This window comes from Tiliqua scincoides, chromosome 3, assembly GCF_035046505.1.
Source record: "Tiliqua scincoides isolate rTilSci1 chromosome 3, rTilSci1.hap2, whole genome shotgun sequence".
NCBI classification, from domain to species: Eukaryota; Metazoa; Chordata; class Lepidosauria; order Squamata; family Scincidae; genus Tiliqua; species Tiliqua scincoides.
This window is the reverse complement of record NC_089823.1, coordinates 149992409-150009929: the sequence shown is the minus strand read 5'-3', so window position 1 is coordinate 150009929 and position 17521 is coordinate 149992409. Positions and strand designations below refer to the sequence as shown.

The window sequence follows — 17521 nt, the reverse complement described above, 5'->3', positions numbered from 1 at the left end:
CATAGCTCAGAACAGAGGAAGGCTGTAATAAGTTCCTAGCTTTCAGAAGCTCCTTGTATTAATAATAATAATAATAATAAAACTATTTTTATCCCACCCTTCTCCCAAAAAGGGACCCAGGGCGGCTAACAACATATAAAACAAATTAAAACATAATTTCACAGATAAAAACATATTAAAAAACACATTAGCAGAACCCATAAAAACAGTAGTCAGAAGAGTCAGAATAAAAGAGCATAAAACAGCAGTTCTTAGAGGAATCGGGCCTGTAAAAAAGCAACTAAAAGATATATAAAAGATGTTAAAAAGGCCAGAACGTCAGAAGGCTTGGTTAAACAACAAGGTCTTCAGGCCTCGCCGAAAGGACTCAAGAGAGGGAGCCATTCTCAAGTCAAGGGGAAGGGAGTTCCACAACGTTGGTGCCACTACTGAGAAGGCCCTATTTCTTGCCGCCGCCCCACGTACCTCCTTAGGCGGCGGCACTTGTAGAAAGGCCTTCTCTGATGACCTGAGAGGACGAGCCGGATTGTATGGGAGTAGGCGATCTCTAAGATAACCTGGCCCAGAGCAGTATAGGGCTTTAAAGGTCAAAACCAGCACCTTGAATTGGGCCCGGAAACGAATGGGCAGCCAATGTAGCCCCCGGAGAAGCGGGCTGACAGAGTCAAACCGCCTAGCTCCAGTGACCACACGGGCCGCCGCATTCTGCACTAATTGCAGTTTCCGAACCGTCTTCAGGGGCAGCCCCACATAAAGCGCGTTACAATAATCTAACCTCGATGTCACCGTAGCATGGATCACCGTGGCCAGGTCTGCACGATCCAAGTACGGACGCAGCTGGCGCACCAGCCGAAGCTGAGCAAAGGCCCCCCTAGCCACAGCCGCCACCTGGGAATCCAGGAGCAGCTGCGAGTCCAGGTGGACCCCCAAGCTGCGGACCTGCTCCTTCAGAGGGAGTGCAACCCCATTCAGAGCAAGCTGATAATCCAGCACCTGCATCGAGGATTTCCGAACCAGGAGAGCCTCTGTCTTATCCGGATTTAATTTCAGCTTGTTAGCCCCCATCCAGATCCTCACTGCTTCCAGACAGCGCTCCAGGCCCTCAACCGCCACCCTGGAGTCTGGAGGAAAGGAGAGATAAAGCTGGGTGTCATCAGCATATTGATGACACCCCACTCCAAACCCCCGGATGACCTCTCCCAGCGGTTTCATGTAGATATTAAATAGCATGGGGGACAGAATTGAGCCTTGCGGCACCCCGCACCTCAATGGCCAGGGTGTCGAACAGGCATCCCCCAGCACCACCATCTGGGACCGACCTTCCAAGTAGGAGCGGAACCACCGCAAAACAGTGCCTCCAACTCCCAACTCGGCCAATCGGCCCAGAAGGATACCATGGTCGATGGTATCGAAAGCCGCTGAGAGGTCCAGCAGGACCAACAGGGACGCACTCCCCCTGTCCAGTCCCCGGCGTAGGTCATCCACCAAGGCGACCAAGGCAGTTTCCGTCCCAAAGCCCGGCCTGAAACCAGATTGAAAAGGATCCAGATAATCCGCTTCATCCAAGACCCTCTGGAGTTGGGCCGCCACCACCCGCTCAATTACCTTGCCCAGAAACGGGATGTTGGAGATTGGCCGATAGTTGTTCAACACATTGGAATCCAGGGAGGGCTTCTTCAGGAGGGGGCGAACCACCGCCCGCTTCAAAGCAAGCGGCAGTGTCCCCTCCCCCAAAGAAGAGTTGACCACCCTCCCCGTCCACTCAGCCAGTCCCCCCCGGGCAGCTCTTATCAGCCAAGCTGGGCAAGGGTCAAACAGGCAGGCAGACGGCCTCACACTCCAAAGGAGTCTGTCCACATCCTCAGGCTGCACAAGCTGAAAAGAATCCCACAACACTGGACAAGCAGTTGCCAGGGGGACATCGTCAGACACTGTCAATGTGGCATCCAAGTTGTGACGAATACGATCGATTTTATCTGCAAAATGTTGTGCAAACACGTCACAGCGGCTGACCGTGTATTCCTCCTGGTCCACTGGCGGGGCCTGATGGAGGAGGCCCCGCACCACACGGAACAGCTCTGCCGGACGGTTATCAGCAGACGCAATGGTAGCAGAGAAGAATGATTTCTTCGCTGCTACCACCGCCACGGAGTAGGCTCTGTAATGAGCTCTACTCCGTGTCCGATCGGATTCATCACGAGTTTTCTGCCACCGTCGCTCTAGATGCCTGCCCTGCCGTTAATTTTGCATTAACATCTTCATTGCCAATTCATTGACTCATTTGTACACAATTCTTTAGCAGTACATGGTGACCACTAGAAAAAAAAAGCAACCAGTGCTGACTTGTCCATCTTAGGCCTAGTATGTCAAACATAATGACTCTAACTAGGTCTCTCTATTACATAATGAGGATGCAAAATGTTTAGAATGTGATCTAAATGCTTCATTTGAACCATTGCATCACTGTAACATAAGATCTATCCTAAAAGCAAGCTGCTCTTGCAGGGAACTGTCCTGTGAGAAATTGTTAAAAGAGCTTGGTGTGTTTAGCTTGGAGAAGGGAAGACTAAGGGAAGATATGGGGAAACTGTCTTCATGTAGATGAAGGACTGTTGCACAGAATAATGGCAGGTCTTGCTTTCTAGTGGTTCCTGCAGTCAAGACTAGAACCAGTTGGTTGAAACTGCAGGGAAGTAGATTTAGGCTGGACATGAGGAAGAATTTCCCTGGTAAAAGGGTTGTCCAGCACTAGAACCATCTGCCCTGGGCAATAGTGGATTCCCCTTTGTTGGAGGCTGTCAAGCCGAGGTTGGATGGTGTAGCAGTTGCCTGCACTGAGCAGGGGGTTGGTTAGATGACCTCCAACGTCCTTTCCAACTCTAATCTTCTGTGATTCTATAGACAGATAATGATTGTCCTAATGCAAAATAGCCTTCTTGCATATATGTTGAGTATAAATACAGATGGTTTTTAATTGAATTTTTAAAAACTCAACATAGTTTCACCAGGTACACAGTGATATTATTGCATTTGCATCTATGCAGCTTCACTGCTCCTGCCGATGCTGCCTCTGTCTCTTTCCCCTCTTGAGCCAACCTGAAGAAACAGAACTTACCAGTATGAAGGAAATTGCTGAAGGGCCTGAAGAACAAAGCATATATAGTGGGTCCTCGGTATCCGTGGGGAATCCGTTCCAGGACCTCCCTGCAGATACTGATTTCTGCAGATAATTAAATCTGTGGAAAGCCCGTAAAGGATCTCTTGGATGTGTCTGCATACTGCCTCTCCATGCCTCAGCAAGCCTCCTGGAGGCATCATGAAGGCACTTCCAGTTTTTACTGTGTGGACCCCTTAAAGCAGCAGTGTCTCTCCTCTAAGGTCAGCAGGCTGGATGCAGCCTCCAGAAGCAATTTATATGCCCCCCCCATTATAACTGGGAACTCCTAGTGTGATAATTGGGCTCTCCTCTTGAGATTATGAACAGGATTTGCACATTTTCTCTTCTGTCATTTGCAGCAAATGAATTTCTGTGTGAGAAGAAAGTACTTATTTCTGACCATCAGATGCTTAATGGTGTCACTTCCTGTTTAACGATACCACTTCCAACCCTCAGAAGGCACCATGAATGCTATTTAGCCCACTGTATGAAACAGGTTTGACACCCCTGCCTTAGAGGGAATATCAGTTTGGCTCCCTATGTCATCTGGGCTGATGAGCTGCAATACCGTCTCTGTCCATTTTTGGGTGGTGCTGTAACACAGCAGAGGTCACTAAGACCATGTGCCTATGTTGTGGTAGTGCCACAAGTAGGTTTTCTGGGTCCTCCTGCCAGGTTCCCTTATTTGCTCCACTTCTATTTCGTCAATGAGGTTTTTGTTTGTTTTAAAATTAATCTCTTTGGGCCTACTACTAATAAAGTGAGCTATTGTTGTGATTATTTAAGTAACATGTCTAGTCACAAAATACAGCTTATTTTACATCTCCCAAATGTACACAGTAAAACAAGCCAGCAATCTCAAATTAAAATTGAGTAGATTGATTTAGAGTCTAAGAGAGCAATCCAAACCTGCGCTGGAGCAGGCAAGCCAGGAGGCTTGCGCTGCATCCAAAGCAGGTTTGTGGGCAGCAGCGGCTCAACCAGAGGCAAGGGGAAACTCTTCCCCTTACCCTTGGGTAAGGGCTGCTGGCCCCAATCGGTCTCCTCAGACCTGCGCCACCTCTGAAGGTAGCGCAAGTCCGAGGAGAGCGGAGCAACTTGAAGCCTCTCCGTTCTCCGCGGGAATGGGGGTTGGGATCTGGCATAACTGCCGGGTTCCAGCCCCACCTCCAGCTCCCCGCATGCCCACCCCCAGGGCCACCCATTGCCCACGAGCGCGCCAACACAAGTGGCTGCAGGGAAGCCGAGGCGGAGGCTTATGCTAGCCTCCGCAGGCCGGCGCTTCTTGGAGCGCCAGCCTGGCTTCCCCACAAGGAGGCGCAAACATGCTTTACGGCATGTTTGCGACCCTCTTATGTGGTCTGGCATAAGGCACTGTTTGGATTGCGCCCTAAGTCAACCTGATTGCTACCAATGCTGGGTTGCTAGGGCAGTTTCCTACATTGCCTCCCCCCATGATGCTCCTACTACCCAATGATGATGCATTGGGTGTTACCACTACACCAGGTACTGATGGTTTAGAGGTTGACCTGGTTAAATGGGCCCTCTGATGGATGTGAACTCATTACCAGTGCCTGCCCTGGCTGACCTGAGGCACCACCCTTGGTAAAAAGGCTGAGCTCTTCTAGTTCTTTAGAAAATGAAATTGTGATGACAATAATTTTTGAACTTAATTCCCAAGTGATTTCTAAGAAGTAATTGCAAGGACTGGCGGCATAAATTTAAGCCATGTTATTTGCTTTTGAAGAGAACATAATTAGAAAGGTATTATCCTTTTCCCCTCAGTAAATGAGTGGGATAGCTAAAAGCAGACTTGCTTACTTCATTTGAAAATTCATTTGAAATGCATGTCTGGAAGCGAATATTTACTTTTTAAAAATTCATTGAAAATAAGACCTTGTTTTGAGTTCTTACTCTTCATTCTGGATTTGGCCAATATAAATATGAATCTGTGACATTAATAACATACTGAAGTGAGTGTAGATTTGAGGAATTCCATGTAATCACAGATTTATTAACAATTAGGAGCTAGTAGGAGCACTGATTTGGAGTCGCAAGTGCAGCTGTTCTGGGCCGAGTTCTGCACTTGCTTCTAGACCCAAGGGCACTTGAAGTATCAGGTTCATAGCTTGGGAGTGCTCCTGGCCCCAACACTGACCCAAGAATCATCTGTGGCCAAGAATGCTTTTGCTTAACTAGTGTACCAGCTGCATCCTGAATATTGAAAGCAGATCTGGTCACAATGCTCTGTGCCCTGGTCTTAACATGCTTACTGCAATCTACTCTACATGCAACTGCCCTTGAAAAGGAAACCGAAGTCTCAGCTAGTCCAGAATGAGGCAGCTTGGGGGGGGGGGTTCCAGCCCCACCTCCAGCTCCCCACACGCCCACCCCCAGGGCCGCCCATTGCCCACGAGCGCGCCAACACAAGTGACTGCAGGGAAGCTGAGGCGCCCATTGCCCATGGGCGCCCATTGCCCACGAGCGCGCCAACACAAGTGACTGCAGAGAAGCTGAGGTGGAGGCTTATGCGGGGCTCATTGATCTGACCACATTACTTCCATTTTTTACCATCTGCACTGATTACCAGTATGCGTCTAGACCCAATTCAAGTTGTTGGTCATTGCCTTTAAAGTTCTGTACTGCTGGACACATGAAGGATTGCCTTCTTTCACATGTATCTATCTGCATACTTTGCTACTCATCAGAGGCCTTGCTTCTTGTCCCCATCTCTGGGTGAGGTTAGACTGGCAGGGACAAGGGACAGGGCATTCTCAGTAATGGCACCCAGATGATAGAACTCCCTTCCCCAGGAGGACTGATTGACCCAGGTATTGATTTTACTGGCATTTTACTGGTGCTTCTAAATGCCAGTAAAAACCCATCTTTTCTTGCTGACTTTTGGACTGTAATGTTTCCCTGATGACTATGATATTGTGGTATTGATTTTACTCCACTTTGGTATGGGTTTTATTGATTTATTTGTATTGTATTTTTTTAATATGATGTTAAGGGGTAATAAGTTAAGGGGTTATATGATTTTTAAGGGGTATAATATGACCTCGGCATCCATGGATCCAGCATCTGTGCATTTGATTGATCTTTAAATAGGAAAAAAACCATGCAAAATTTGGGTTTCCTACCTTGGCCTGGCAAAACCACACTGTTTCCAAGGCGCTAGGGGCTAAAAATAGCTCTAAAGACCCACTTCCGGGTCTGTAACTCATTCAGCCACTAGACAGCTGAACGGAATGGAATGGAATGGAATAATTTCATTCCATAAAATTGCATTACATGCAGTCCCATCTTGTGGCTGAATGCAGCATAGACCTGGAAGTGGGTCTTTAGAGCTATTTTTAACTCTGAGAGCCGTGGAAATGACATGCTTTTGCTGCTTCAAGGTAAGAAACCCAATTGTTGCATAGCTTTTTTCCTATTTAAAGACCTTGAAATTGGGACCTCAAGTATCTGCAGATTCCAGTATCCGTGGGGGGGTGGGGGGGTTTCTGGAAAAGAACTCCCACAGATTCTGAGATTGAACCTGAACGTCTGTACTCTTATGTTATGCTTTTAATGATTTGTCTGTTGTATATATTTTTATATTTGTTGTGAGCTGCCCCAGTGGCCCCTATGTGGGCAGAATAGTGGGCAAACATTTCTTTATGTAAGTAAAGAAATACGTTGCAGTAAGTTACCAAAGCATTTTGTACTAACTAAGCTAGTTTAGCCCCAAGCTAAGCTAACTAAGAGAATGTTGCTTACCCCATATACGATGCCATTATTCAGACTGGCTTGTCTGAATAATCTTTGGGGGCTATTTTGGAGTAGCTCTACCATTGGGGTAGAGCTGCTATAAGTGTAATTAAACAAGGAACAAACAGTACAGTTGAGATGATGCAATGCCTCTCAAACCATAGCAATCAAATATGAATTGCTTTTAGTTTGTAAAGAAAGTTTGAATTTACATGTTTTCTGCTCTCATGCTTGTCAGTATTGTAATTTGTACCAAATTCTCATTGTATGTATAAATATTCTTTAATTAAAGAGGAAGAGGGCCACTGAAGAACACATCAGATGTGATTAATGCAGCAAAAATGATTTCAGAATCAGGATCAAGGATGGATATACTTGCAAGGCTCATTTCTAACCAGGTAGGTGATCACAGTAGTGAATTAAATCTACTGTTAATTTTTATAACTGCTACCATAATGTGTTTACTCAGGCCAACAGCAGCAGTGGTAGACTCTGGCTGCAGGGAGAGGAAGGAGCAAGGCCTCTCCTTCCCTCCCAAGCACCTGGGGTATTGCATAACACACATCACAGGTGTACACAAGAATCCAAAGCCCTTGGTGGCCTTTGGAAAATGTATTTTCAACAGGACTACCTATGCAGCTCTACACAAATGCTGTAAAAATAATGGTCCAATCCTGTTGTAGCTCTGTACTAGCATTAGCCATTGCAAATGTGTCATAAAGCTTGTTTGTGACAACTTGCAAGTGGCCAGGGCTGGCCACCTGCCGCTTAGTGCTGAATCCAGCCCAATATTCCTTACCCTGAGAAGACCTCCAGCCTGCCCAGTTTCAGCACTGGATTTGGTATAGGCTGTGCAGTCCTGCTCCGCCAACGCTGAATAGGATTGGGCTGTTAACCCATTTCTGCCTAGCCCACAGATGTACACATGTGATGCGTATATGCAGCATTGGGCAGAAATTGCTTAATTTGACCCGAAGAAGGCTTCAGAGCACAATACTTGCCTCTTCCTGGAGATATGTATTATGAGCTCCCAAAGCTTGTGTTTGATTCCAGATATGATGAGCTTCATTAGCATCCGTTCTGCAAGCATCACATAAATGAGGTTTCTGGGTTGAGATCACATAGGCTGTGAACCAGCTTTGCTATATGCCTGTAGCGGGGAGAACCGTAAACACAACCAGAGATTTCTTTCAAGTCTACACTGCACAGGCACCCATATTGTTGAAAAGGCAAGACACGCTGTAAGCCTCTTTGGATCCTGACTATTGAATCAAGGTGATAGTTAAAGGTGGAAATAAAAGAACTCTTTTAGGTTTAGGGAAGGAATTTTTTAGATTTTAGGGAAGGAATTTGAGACACACGGAGTGATACAAATAATGGGTGATGGGGGCTTCAAAATAGGGACTTTAGGAAGAGTGTTTATGGGAGGGAATGAGGAACAAAAGTTGAAAGAAGAGTTTGTGAGATCATTTGAAATATGATCTCCAGATGCAGACATGGCCAGCACAGGCTAAAGATGGTGAACATGTTGTTTGAGGCCATTGTTGCAAGATGACCTGTGTAGATGCACCCAAAGAGAAAGATGTTGAAAGAGAGAGTGAGAGGAGATCACAGGGCTGTTCAAAGTGCCTGAGGAAAGGCTGTCAGCAGTTTTAGAGAAAAGTCCCTTCCTCTTCAGGAGCCTATTTTCTGTTCCAGATGGGTAGCTGAGAATTGTCACAGCTGGCATCCTGTCCCTGAGGAAATGGCCACTGCCAGGAGCACACCGACTGTTTCTTGGTTTGTCAACCTATTGAAACCATCTTGGTCAAATGGTTTACAAACTCCATCAGTGCTTGGTGAAATGCCTGTTGTTTCACAGGTATGCTGTATGGGTCATGCTGAGACCTGCAACCCCCTCCCTTGGCCCTGGCATGCTTTGGAATGAATCACACATTGTTTCCCCAAATACTTCTACAATGCATTCTGGCTTGACCCTGGCCAAGAGAAGGGGTCACAGGCCGTTGCATGTGACCCAGAAGTGGCTTCTGGAAGTGGCTTCTGGGAGTGCCAGAGACTGCCCTGCAGTTGGGTCATCAGGGATCTGCAGATCAGCTGATAATCAAATCTGCAGGTGCCGATACAGCAGATGGCAAAGGATCACTGTATGTGAATTTACTCTTCTGATCTAGCTGCTCTGTAGTTTGTCGGGAAACTGGCAATACTCCAAACTCATTATTCAGGAGGTAGAGTAGGGAGCTGGATTTAGTGCCCCTGAATCCTCCTCCCCCTCTTCCCTGTGCACAGCCAGTTGACTGTTGTTGAGTATCCAACCTCTATATATGCTTAGATTGGGGCTATAGATGTTGTGAAATTTGAACACGTATTTTTCTCCAGTTGCCAAAGGTAAAGCATAACTGAATTGTTTTAAGTCGCTGGTGTCAGAGTCCATATTGTCACTTTTTTGTCTGGCCACATCAGTTGATCACTCAGAGGACCTCACAGAGCACAGCTCTATTAGCTTGACACTGCTTTCCTAGTCAGCTCCCCAGCCTCCATGTGCGAAAGAGTTTTAAGTCCCCTAAATGACATGCAAGTGAGAAAAACAAATCTTTCTTTCTTCCATGTAAGTTTCTGAAGTGGGAGAGCAGCTGAAATAAGCAATCACTGTGTAATGAAGACTCATCGTTGCATCTCTTTGACCTTTTCCAGTTCATGAAGTAGAACAGTTTCAAACGAATGGCTTTTACTGAGACTGCATGCAATTTCAGATCATCAAAATGGAGAACTGTGAAAGTGTTTGAATTAGACCTTGCAGATTTTTACCTGGGGGGGGGGGGGGAATGTGCCGTGTCTTACCATTAACTGTGCCGTATCATATTACCAAAAGTCATTTTGAAAATATACAGAAAAAACATTACTTCTTGCTGTTAAAAAAAAATATGACACACAGCAATACAAGCAGCTGAGTCCATTCATGTTCTAGTCCACTTTCACTGCAGGTCTAAAGTACATCAACAACTTTTAGGGCCCAAACCTATGGTGCCCACTGATGGTTCTACAGCCCCAGCACTGGCAGTGGGTGTCAAAAAAGTGTTGTAAGGCACTTTGCCACTGGCAGGAGATGTGCAGCTCCGGCAGAGAGGTCTGCACCACTCAGTGCTGGGACTCTGCATTGGCAGGACGCAGAAGAGGAGCACCGGCCAGTATATCTACTGGACAGTGGGAAGGAGGGGGGAAGGCAGGAAGGGTGCAAAACTGGGCAGAGGGCAGGTGGGCTGGAGGGCAGATTGGGCCTGGGATGGGGGCAGAGGCTACCACTGAATCCTATCCCTCCTCACGAGCCACAGAACCCAACACAGGTCTCCTCAGTTCTGCATCAGCTCAGGAGCTGGCGCAGATCCAAGGAGACCCATTGAGGACAGCAGGGAACCAAGGTTTCCTTTTATCCTGAGGAGTCCTTTGGTGACTGCTCTGGCCCCACAGGGCACATTAAGATTGGGCTACCTGTCAAAAAAACCATGTAATGTTTGGTAAGGATTTATTCATTGCTAAGTTGTAAACAACACATTTTAAAATGTGTCTAATTTGAAGAATGATTGTTTCCTAGCATTGGGGGCAAGCTTATTTGTTATGTTCAACATTGTCAGTAAGACACCTGCAAAACTGCAGACACCTCATGTGTCTGCTGTTTCACAAGCAGAAGATTTGCAGTTATACTCCCAAGAGGTGGTAAAGGGTAGCAGTTGTAGATCATCTCTTATCTCTGCCCTTAGCCTTCCTCCTCCCCTACATTCTAGTCTCCAAGTGAGGGCTGCAGAGATCATAACCACAGGGTCCCTGACACTTCCATTGGACTCCTGCTACATTCAGGTGTTTGATGCATTGCAAACTGTTTCCATTCTGGCCCTGTATGCATGCCCATGACTTCACTTCATCGCCACTGCTCACGCCGTCTGAAGTGTTGTGGCTAATGTGCAAGTCACATTCATTTTGCTGAAGCTTTGATTGGTTCAGCAGTTTAACTACTAGTCTATTCATTGACTATGCTTTTTTTCAAAGCACATTTTCTTCTTTTGCATTTGTCATCATCAGTCTAGGCATATTTTGAGTTCCTTAAAACACGCAGATGCTGCTGTTCTATGTTGAAGTGAATAAGATTTGGCTCACAATGACATTGAGATTCCATCAGGTAAATAATGGTCTAAACCAAGAAGATATTTAGCCCCAAATTAAAGATACATCCCCAGTTCATATCATATCCCTCCCAGTTCAAATCTCAAAACCACAAGAGAAAATATTTATAACTAAAAGCAAAATACATTCTCTGCTACCAGCCATCTACTTTCTTCTACCTGAACTGCTGTACTTTCTTCAGATATAACTATTACATCTTGATAACTTTAAGTTTGAATTTGTTTATTGCCTTTGGGGAAAATAAATTGGCTAGGCAAATCAAATTAGAAACCAATGGGAGACCATCCATCTAACTAGAAACATGGACTACATCCACTGAATTTGTAATTGTCATCTATGGTACTTTGACAGTCTGTCTATATTTTCTGTTTTATATCTTTCAGATACATTCCTTACTAGTAGAGGTTTGTTTTCAATTGGTTTCGTTTTAGAACATCTTTCAGGCTCCCAGTAAATGCATATATTATCAAACTGAAAAAGAACATAATTGCTGTTGAAAATTATGTGACTTCCCTGGAAGGAGTTAGAATATATTTGTAATGAACTGCTCACTTTTTGTAGTCACAGAATGCAAGGAACAGCAGCTGCAAATCCAAGAAACCACAAATACTTAGGATGCTGAATTTGTAATTCAAAAAATGGGCTTCCCACTACCTCAAGCAATAAGTAGTCCAAGAGTTTAACATCTGGAGATGAGAAAGAGAGAGAGGGAGAGAGAACAAGCACATCGGAGATATAGGATGACTTTGTAATGACTTTTATTTCCTGACAAGTAGAGAATAACAAACCAATGCAAAACAGATTTCATCCACTCACTTTCAGCCAATTTTAATTTCTCTCCCCAAACTTCCCCCAAATTCAGAACTGCTAATCCTTTTCTCAGCCACATTTAACTACCACACAGCATTGGTCTCATCCCCACCCTGCAAGTAAATTGCCTATTCAGAGGATCATATCCAGTCATCAGCTCTCATTGAGGCGACATCTCACAATCAGCCCTGACTATTAGCAAGTAATCTACTTAACAAAGAACGGTCACCTAGCAGCTAAAATACTAGAGCTGATGCTTACATCACTGTGGACCCAATCCTATCCAACTTTCCAGCCAGCTGCAATGCAGCTCCGTAGTAAAGGAACAAACATTCCCTTATCTAGAGGAGGACTCTGGGACTGCTCCCCCCCCACCGCAGGATGCAGTGCACATCCCATTGACACAGCTGCATCAGCACTGGAAAGTGGGGATTTGGGCTCTGTGATGCTGAAGCCAGGAATGCAAAAGCAAACTGTAGTTAAGAGGTTTAGAGTCTTGAGAATAGGTAAGAGATTTAGAGTCTTGTGTGTGCACTGGCTCACCGACGGCATGCACTGTTGCAAATGTGCTGTAAGGCACATTTGTGAACATTACCATCAGCCCAGCACTGGAGCTGGTCCGGCATGAGCCTGTGCTGGGATAGTACCAGTCAGAGGCCGGCAATCTGCTGCCAGGCACTCTGTTCCAAGTGCCTGGTGGCAGAGAGGTAAGTCAGGCATGGGGGGAAGATTGAAAGAGCCACACAACTACCTCACATACACGGGAACATTGAAATTCTATCTCTCAGCTCCATGTCATAAATTAGGGCATCATATGCAAGTCCTGGTGCTTTACAGAGAAACAAGGGAAAAGATCCCATTGTGTGCCTGCATCCAAATTCTTCAGTTGCTCTTCAGATTTTAGGCAATGAAAAAATATTAGCAAAATGAAGTCATTGTTATCCTGACAATTATTGTATTTATTTTTTAGTGTCCAGACCTGTCATGTAAGCAGGACTTATTGGCTTACCTGGAGCAGATCAAACTGTACTCTCATCAGCTCAAAATCTGCAGCCAAGTTAAAGCGGAAATCCAGAATTTAGGTGGAGAGCTCATCATGTCAGCAGTAAGTGCAGATTGTCCTGAGGACATTTCCTTGTACCACTCAGATATACTGTTATCTCCCATTTGAGACCTGTGCATAATTAGACAGGGTGTCACATCATAAGACAGTATTTTATGCTTTTGGGAGTGCAGCAATTTAGCCCACAGTTTTGTAACTGATGCAGATACTGGATTTTTAATCTGGGTTTAAGTTAAATCACATTTTGCTATGTTATTCATTTTCTTATTTCATGGTATAAAAAGTGGTTATTTGAGTCAGATTATCATTAGTATTCTACTCTCAATTGAAAAATAGTCTAGTCAGCAATGGACGTATGAGGATTTGCATCAGATTATTTCAGCTCCAGAAAATAGAAAACTGGCATGTTTCTTTTCTGAGCCGACCTTCTTTGCACAATTCACGTCTCTTTACTGGGAGAATTCCTACATTGTTTTATTGCCCTACTAATATATCAAATATATTTGGAGGTATGGGGTGGCATCCAGACTAGCTTGCTCTAGAGGAAGAGTTTTTCCTCTAAAGGAAGAATAATTCTGGAAGCTATCCATAATATTCAGCCCTGATCCAGTCTGATATTTATTATTATTACTGTAGAACAAGGTTTCTCAAATTGTGGGTCACGATACACTTGTTGGGTTGTGATCTGATTGTTGGTGGGTCACGAAGCTGAAACTGAGAAACTGATAACAGATGCAAAATGCACAGAGAGCCCTATGGAAAGTGAAACTGATCCACACAGCACATTTACTCATGAGGAGATGAAGGCGCGCTGGTCCATTGTGAAGGGCAGGCTGAGAGGAAGTCAACAACATCAGAATGGTCCCAATCCAATGAACGCAGCCCCCCAAAAACACCCAAGAAGGAAGTCCCTCCCTTCAAGCTGAAGAATGTATTGAGCCCTATGGAAAGTAAAACTAAGCTATATGTGCTGACGGTCCATCAATGGGATGTTGTTATCTGGGTGCTGGTTGTTTAACTAAATTTCATTGGCTCAATTGATGTGCTATTGTTGTACTATCAATAATGAAACAATTATATTTACAAATTCAAAAAATTATAATAAAATTGGAATTTTTTGAATTCGTAAATTTGATGGTTTCATTATTGATTTTGTAAGATACGATTTTTGCATTGTAGTTATGATGAAGTGTGTTAGCCACCTTGCACTTTTTTATGGAAATGTGAGATATAAATTAATTAAACAAACATCAGGATTTCTCTCTTTGGTGCTGCGGCAGTAACCTTTGACATTCTCTGTCTCATGTACTGGTTGACTTGCTTCCAGTCTGTCAGCTGCCCCCAGGGACATTTGGCCATGATGTGCCAGTGCCATCCATGACTAGAGAAGTTCTCATGGAAGAATGAAGTTCAAACACTTCTGCCCAATCAGGATCTCCAGCATGAGCATCAACCAGCAACCAACCCTGAAAATGAGATTAAGACATGGGCTATGAGCAGCCCCCTCTCCGCTGCCCCAAACAGTCCTCCCACTTCTAATGAAGTTCTCATGATGGTGAAAAGCACACAGAAACTGATGGCACATCCAGCTTTTCATAATCATCTTAAATACCACCCACTGGCAGAATGACAAATGAACTGCTAAACAAAAGTGAATGCAGGACAGAAAATCAATGCAGCAGGCAGGAAGAAAGAAAACTCTTTTCCTGAAGGCAACTCCTTCTTTTGTATCCTGACCCGTACTTTTATTCTTATGCGTGTACATGCCATGCAAACACACACAGGCATATCCCATGAGCTTTCCCTAGCAGTCTGTATCTTTTCATGTGAATACACTAAGTGGATACCTCACACCCAGCCAATACATAGTGTCTATAAATGAATTCTGGTCCCTGGAACAAGCAATGTGCTACACATGCTACAGAAGTAAGTTGACAATCTTCCTTCAAAGCAGATAAGTACTTGCACAGCATACATAAGAGAGCAGGAGAGCTAACGGTCTATTGATAATCATTCAAAGATATTGCAAAGGGCAACCTGTGAACATCTGCGTGTGGGGAGGACTCACTGAGATGTGTATGGAACCTTTTGTAACTAAGGGATGTTGCCAGAATAAGAATAAGAATAAGGAATTAGAATAAGGAATGTTGCTAGATAAGATAGCTTTTTCATTTGAAAGACTGTTCTTTTGGAAGGGCTGCCACTCCCACGCTGTGTTGCATTTATCACAGTGAAAAGCATCTCAGACCTTTCTGCTTCTTGTCTATGAAAAACTGAGAGGGGCCAAAGTAGGTGGTGTATATCTGAAGGGACCTATTGGTGGCCTGAGGGCTTACTGGAGGCAAGTAAACATGTTTTAATTTATTTCCAGTTTGCCTTCAGGTTCCCCCTCCCTTTTTAACATGGCAGCATTGGCACTGATGGTGCGGGATAGGATTGAGCAGTTGTACTGATGAATGAAGCCCTGGTGATAGGCATCCTTAACAACATTACAGGTATTTTGTCCAGATGTTTGTCCAGAAGTCAAAACAGGTGTAAGTTGGAGCAGTGCTACTGTGTAGGTTTGAAAGCTCAAGGCTGGTTGAACTGCACCAGCACAGAAGTGGCTCTCTGTATGTCAGGACATTTGTAAATCTGTAAGTCAGGAACTTGTGTACTAAACTGTCCTCAAGTACTCCAATTGCTTAAGATGGAAAAATAATAGCAATCTTCATTTATTTTGCACCTCATGCCTTTTCTCTGCCGTTGCCAAGTTTGCCTCTGGCTCTCCTGCTGCCATCCCTGTCTCTTCTTCCTGTAACCTTCCTATGTTATAGTATCTTTCATGTGCCATTCTCTTGATTCCTGTTAAGGTTTAACAGATAGGCTTGCCTCAGGGCTCATTTTGGATGCTTCAGGAGACTCTACCTATTATCCTTCTTAACTGCTGATCTTGATTTACAGATCCTTGATTTCTGGCCAATTCTAACTCTGGTTAGCATTTGCCAAACTCAGTTACTTCTGCTCAAATTGTGTTCCTTATGGCCTGCCCTTCCCTCTTGCACTTTCCTTTGTATGCCAGCTTCTGCTACAGATGTTCAGCTGCTGCAGTACGGATTAACCAGGAAAATGTAGACAAATCAGAGACATCCCTGAGCCTCTGCTTTTGTATTTGCACACTTGGATTGTGATGTTTATTTTCATGGCCTGACGCTATGTATGATTTTGTCTTGTATTCTTTGGATCATATGTGCAGAAATGTTTAACAGCTGACTGGGTAACAGTGAGTGGAGGAGACCAACAGAAACAAGATGAAACACAAAAAATTGCAAGCCCTTATTTGTTCAGCAGGAGGAGGAATTGTTTACATCTACTGATTTTGGTTTAATCTGCATTTTTTTTTCCAGTTGGCAGGTTCTTACATCTTGCTCTTTCTCCCAGGACGGCAGTTTATCTAAAATACTGTAACATAAAACGCAGACCTTGGCAGTCATCTGATCTTCACATTTTGCACAGAAAATAAATTGACCCAGAGAAGGGCTGAAGACCAATTTGAGAAACTGTGCCGGGAGTCAGAAACGGACTCCTCCATTTCTGATCTCTCCTAGCCATTACAAGCCAAACTGCAGCCCCTTGGAATTGCACCTGGACTGGTAATGATTGGGAACAGACCCTTCATCTGCCAGTTTCTCTCCTGTCCCCCCTCCTTTTAGAAGCTTACCAAACTGCAACTTTTGGAGGAGGAAAACAGCAGCCAAGGATAAAGCCAAAGACTGCTGAAGCTGTTCTTGTCTTTGAAGGACTTCCTGCAATGTGAGCTCTGGGAAGTGGAGGTTTCATTGACAAGCAGGGAGAAAAGATACAGTTATGAGAGTTAAATCAAAGGTCACAGGAAAGAAGAAAGGATAACCAGTACATGGGAGAGCTTGCAACAGTGAAGGAATTTCCCTGGGCTCTTTGGCAAATTACCTGGAAAAGCTTTCCTCTATAATTAGACAGACAGACAGACAGACCTTATTCCATTCCAAATTGAGATTCTGAGTACAAAAATCTCTAGATAAACCCTAGCCTAAAGACGACTAACCACCTTCTGTCTAGCACATGGTTCCTAATACTTGAGGAAATTAAATAGGCATTGTCAGCTGGTTCATACCTTTCAATATGGTGCTTAGATGCGGGATAGCTACCCCTGCTAACTGGGCAAGGAGGCATTTTTCAAGTGGTGCGTCTCTTATATTTAGCAAGGGGAGAGGAGTCATCCCTCTTTACTCCACCATGACAAATTTCCGGTAGTCATTTGCTGGTGTTTCTTCTGCATCTTTTTAGATGTTGAACCCTTTTGGGACTGGGAAAAATGTATTTGTTATCTGTGTAAATGGCTTTGTGATTTTGTTGTTGTTACTGTTGAAGAGCTGTAGAAGTCTTTGGGCAGCCCAGTCCTAACTAACTCCCTGCATGGCGATGCAGCGGCCTCCTTGGGGTAACAGAGCATTTGTTCCCTTGCCCTGCAGTAAGCCCTAGCAGTCTCTGTGGGTCAGATCGGACCCACACCAGCTCAGTTGCTGGTGAAGGCCCATGTTGAT

The 17521-nt window shown here is 44.7% G+C and overlaps 1 protein-coding gene across 1 annotated transcript in view; it reads left to right on the top strand.

Moving 5' to 3' along the window:
- The window catches only part of CTNNA3 (catenin alpha 3), an 808499-nt gene that overhangs the window by 779574 nt on the left and 11404 nt on the right, over positions 1-17521 (top strand). The window contains exons 16-17 of the mRNA XM_066622270.1: positions 7203-7308; positions 12867-13001. Coding sequence (XP_066478367.1) covers positions 7203-7308; positions 12867-13001 — 241 coding nt within the window. The remainder of the gene's footprint in view (positions 1-7202; positions 7309-12866; positions 13002-17521) is intronic.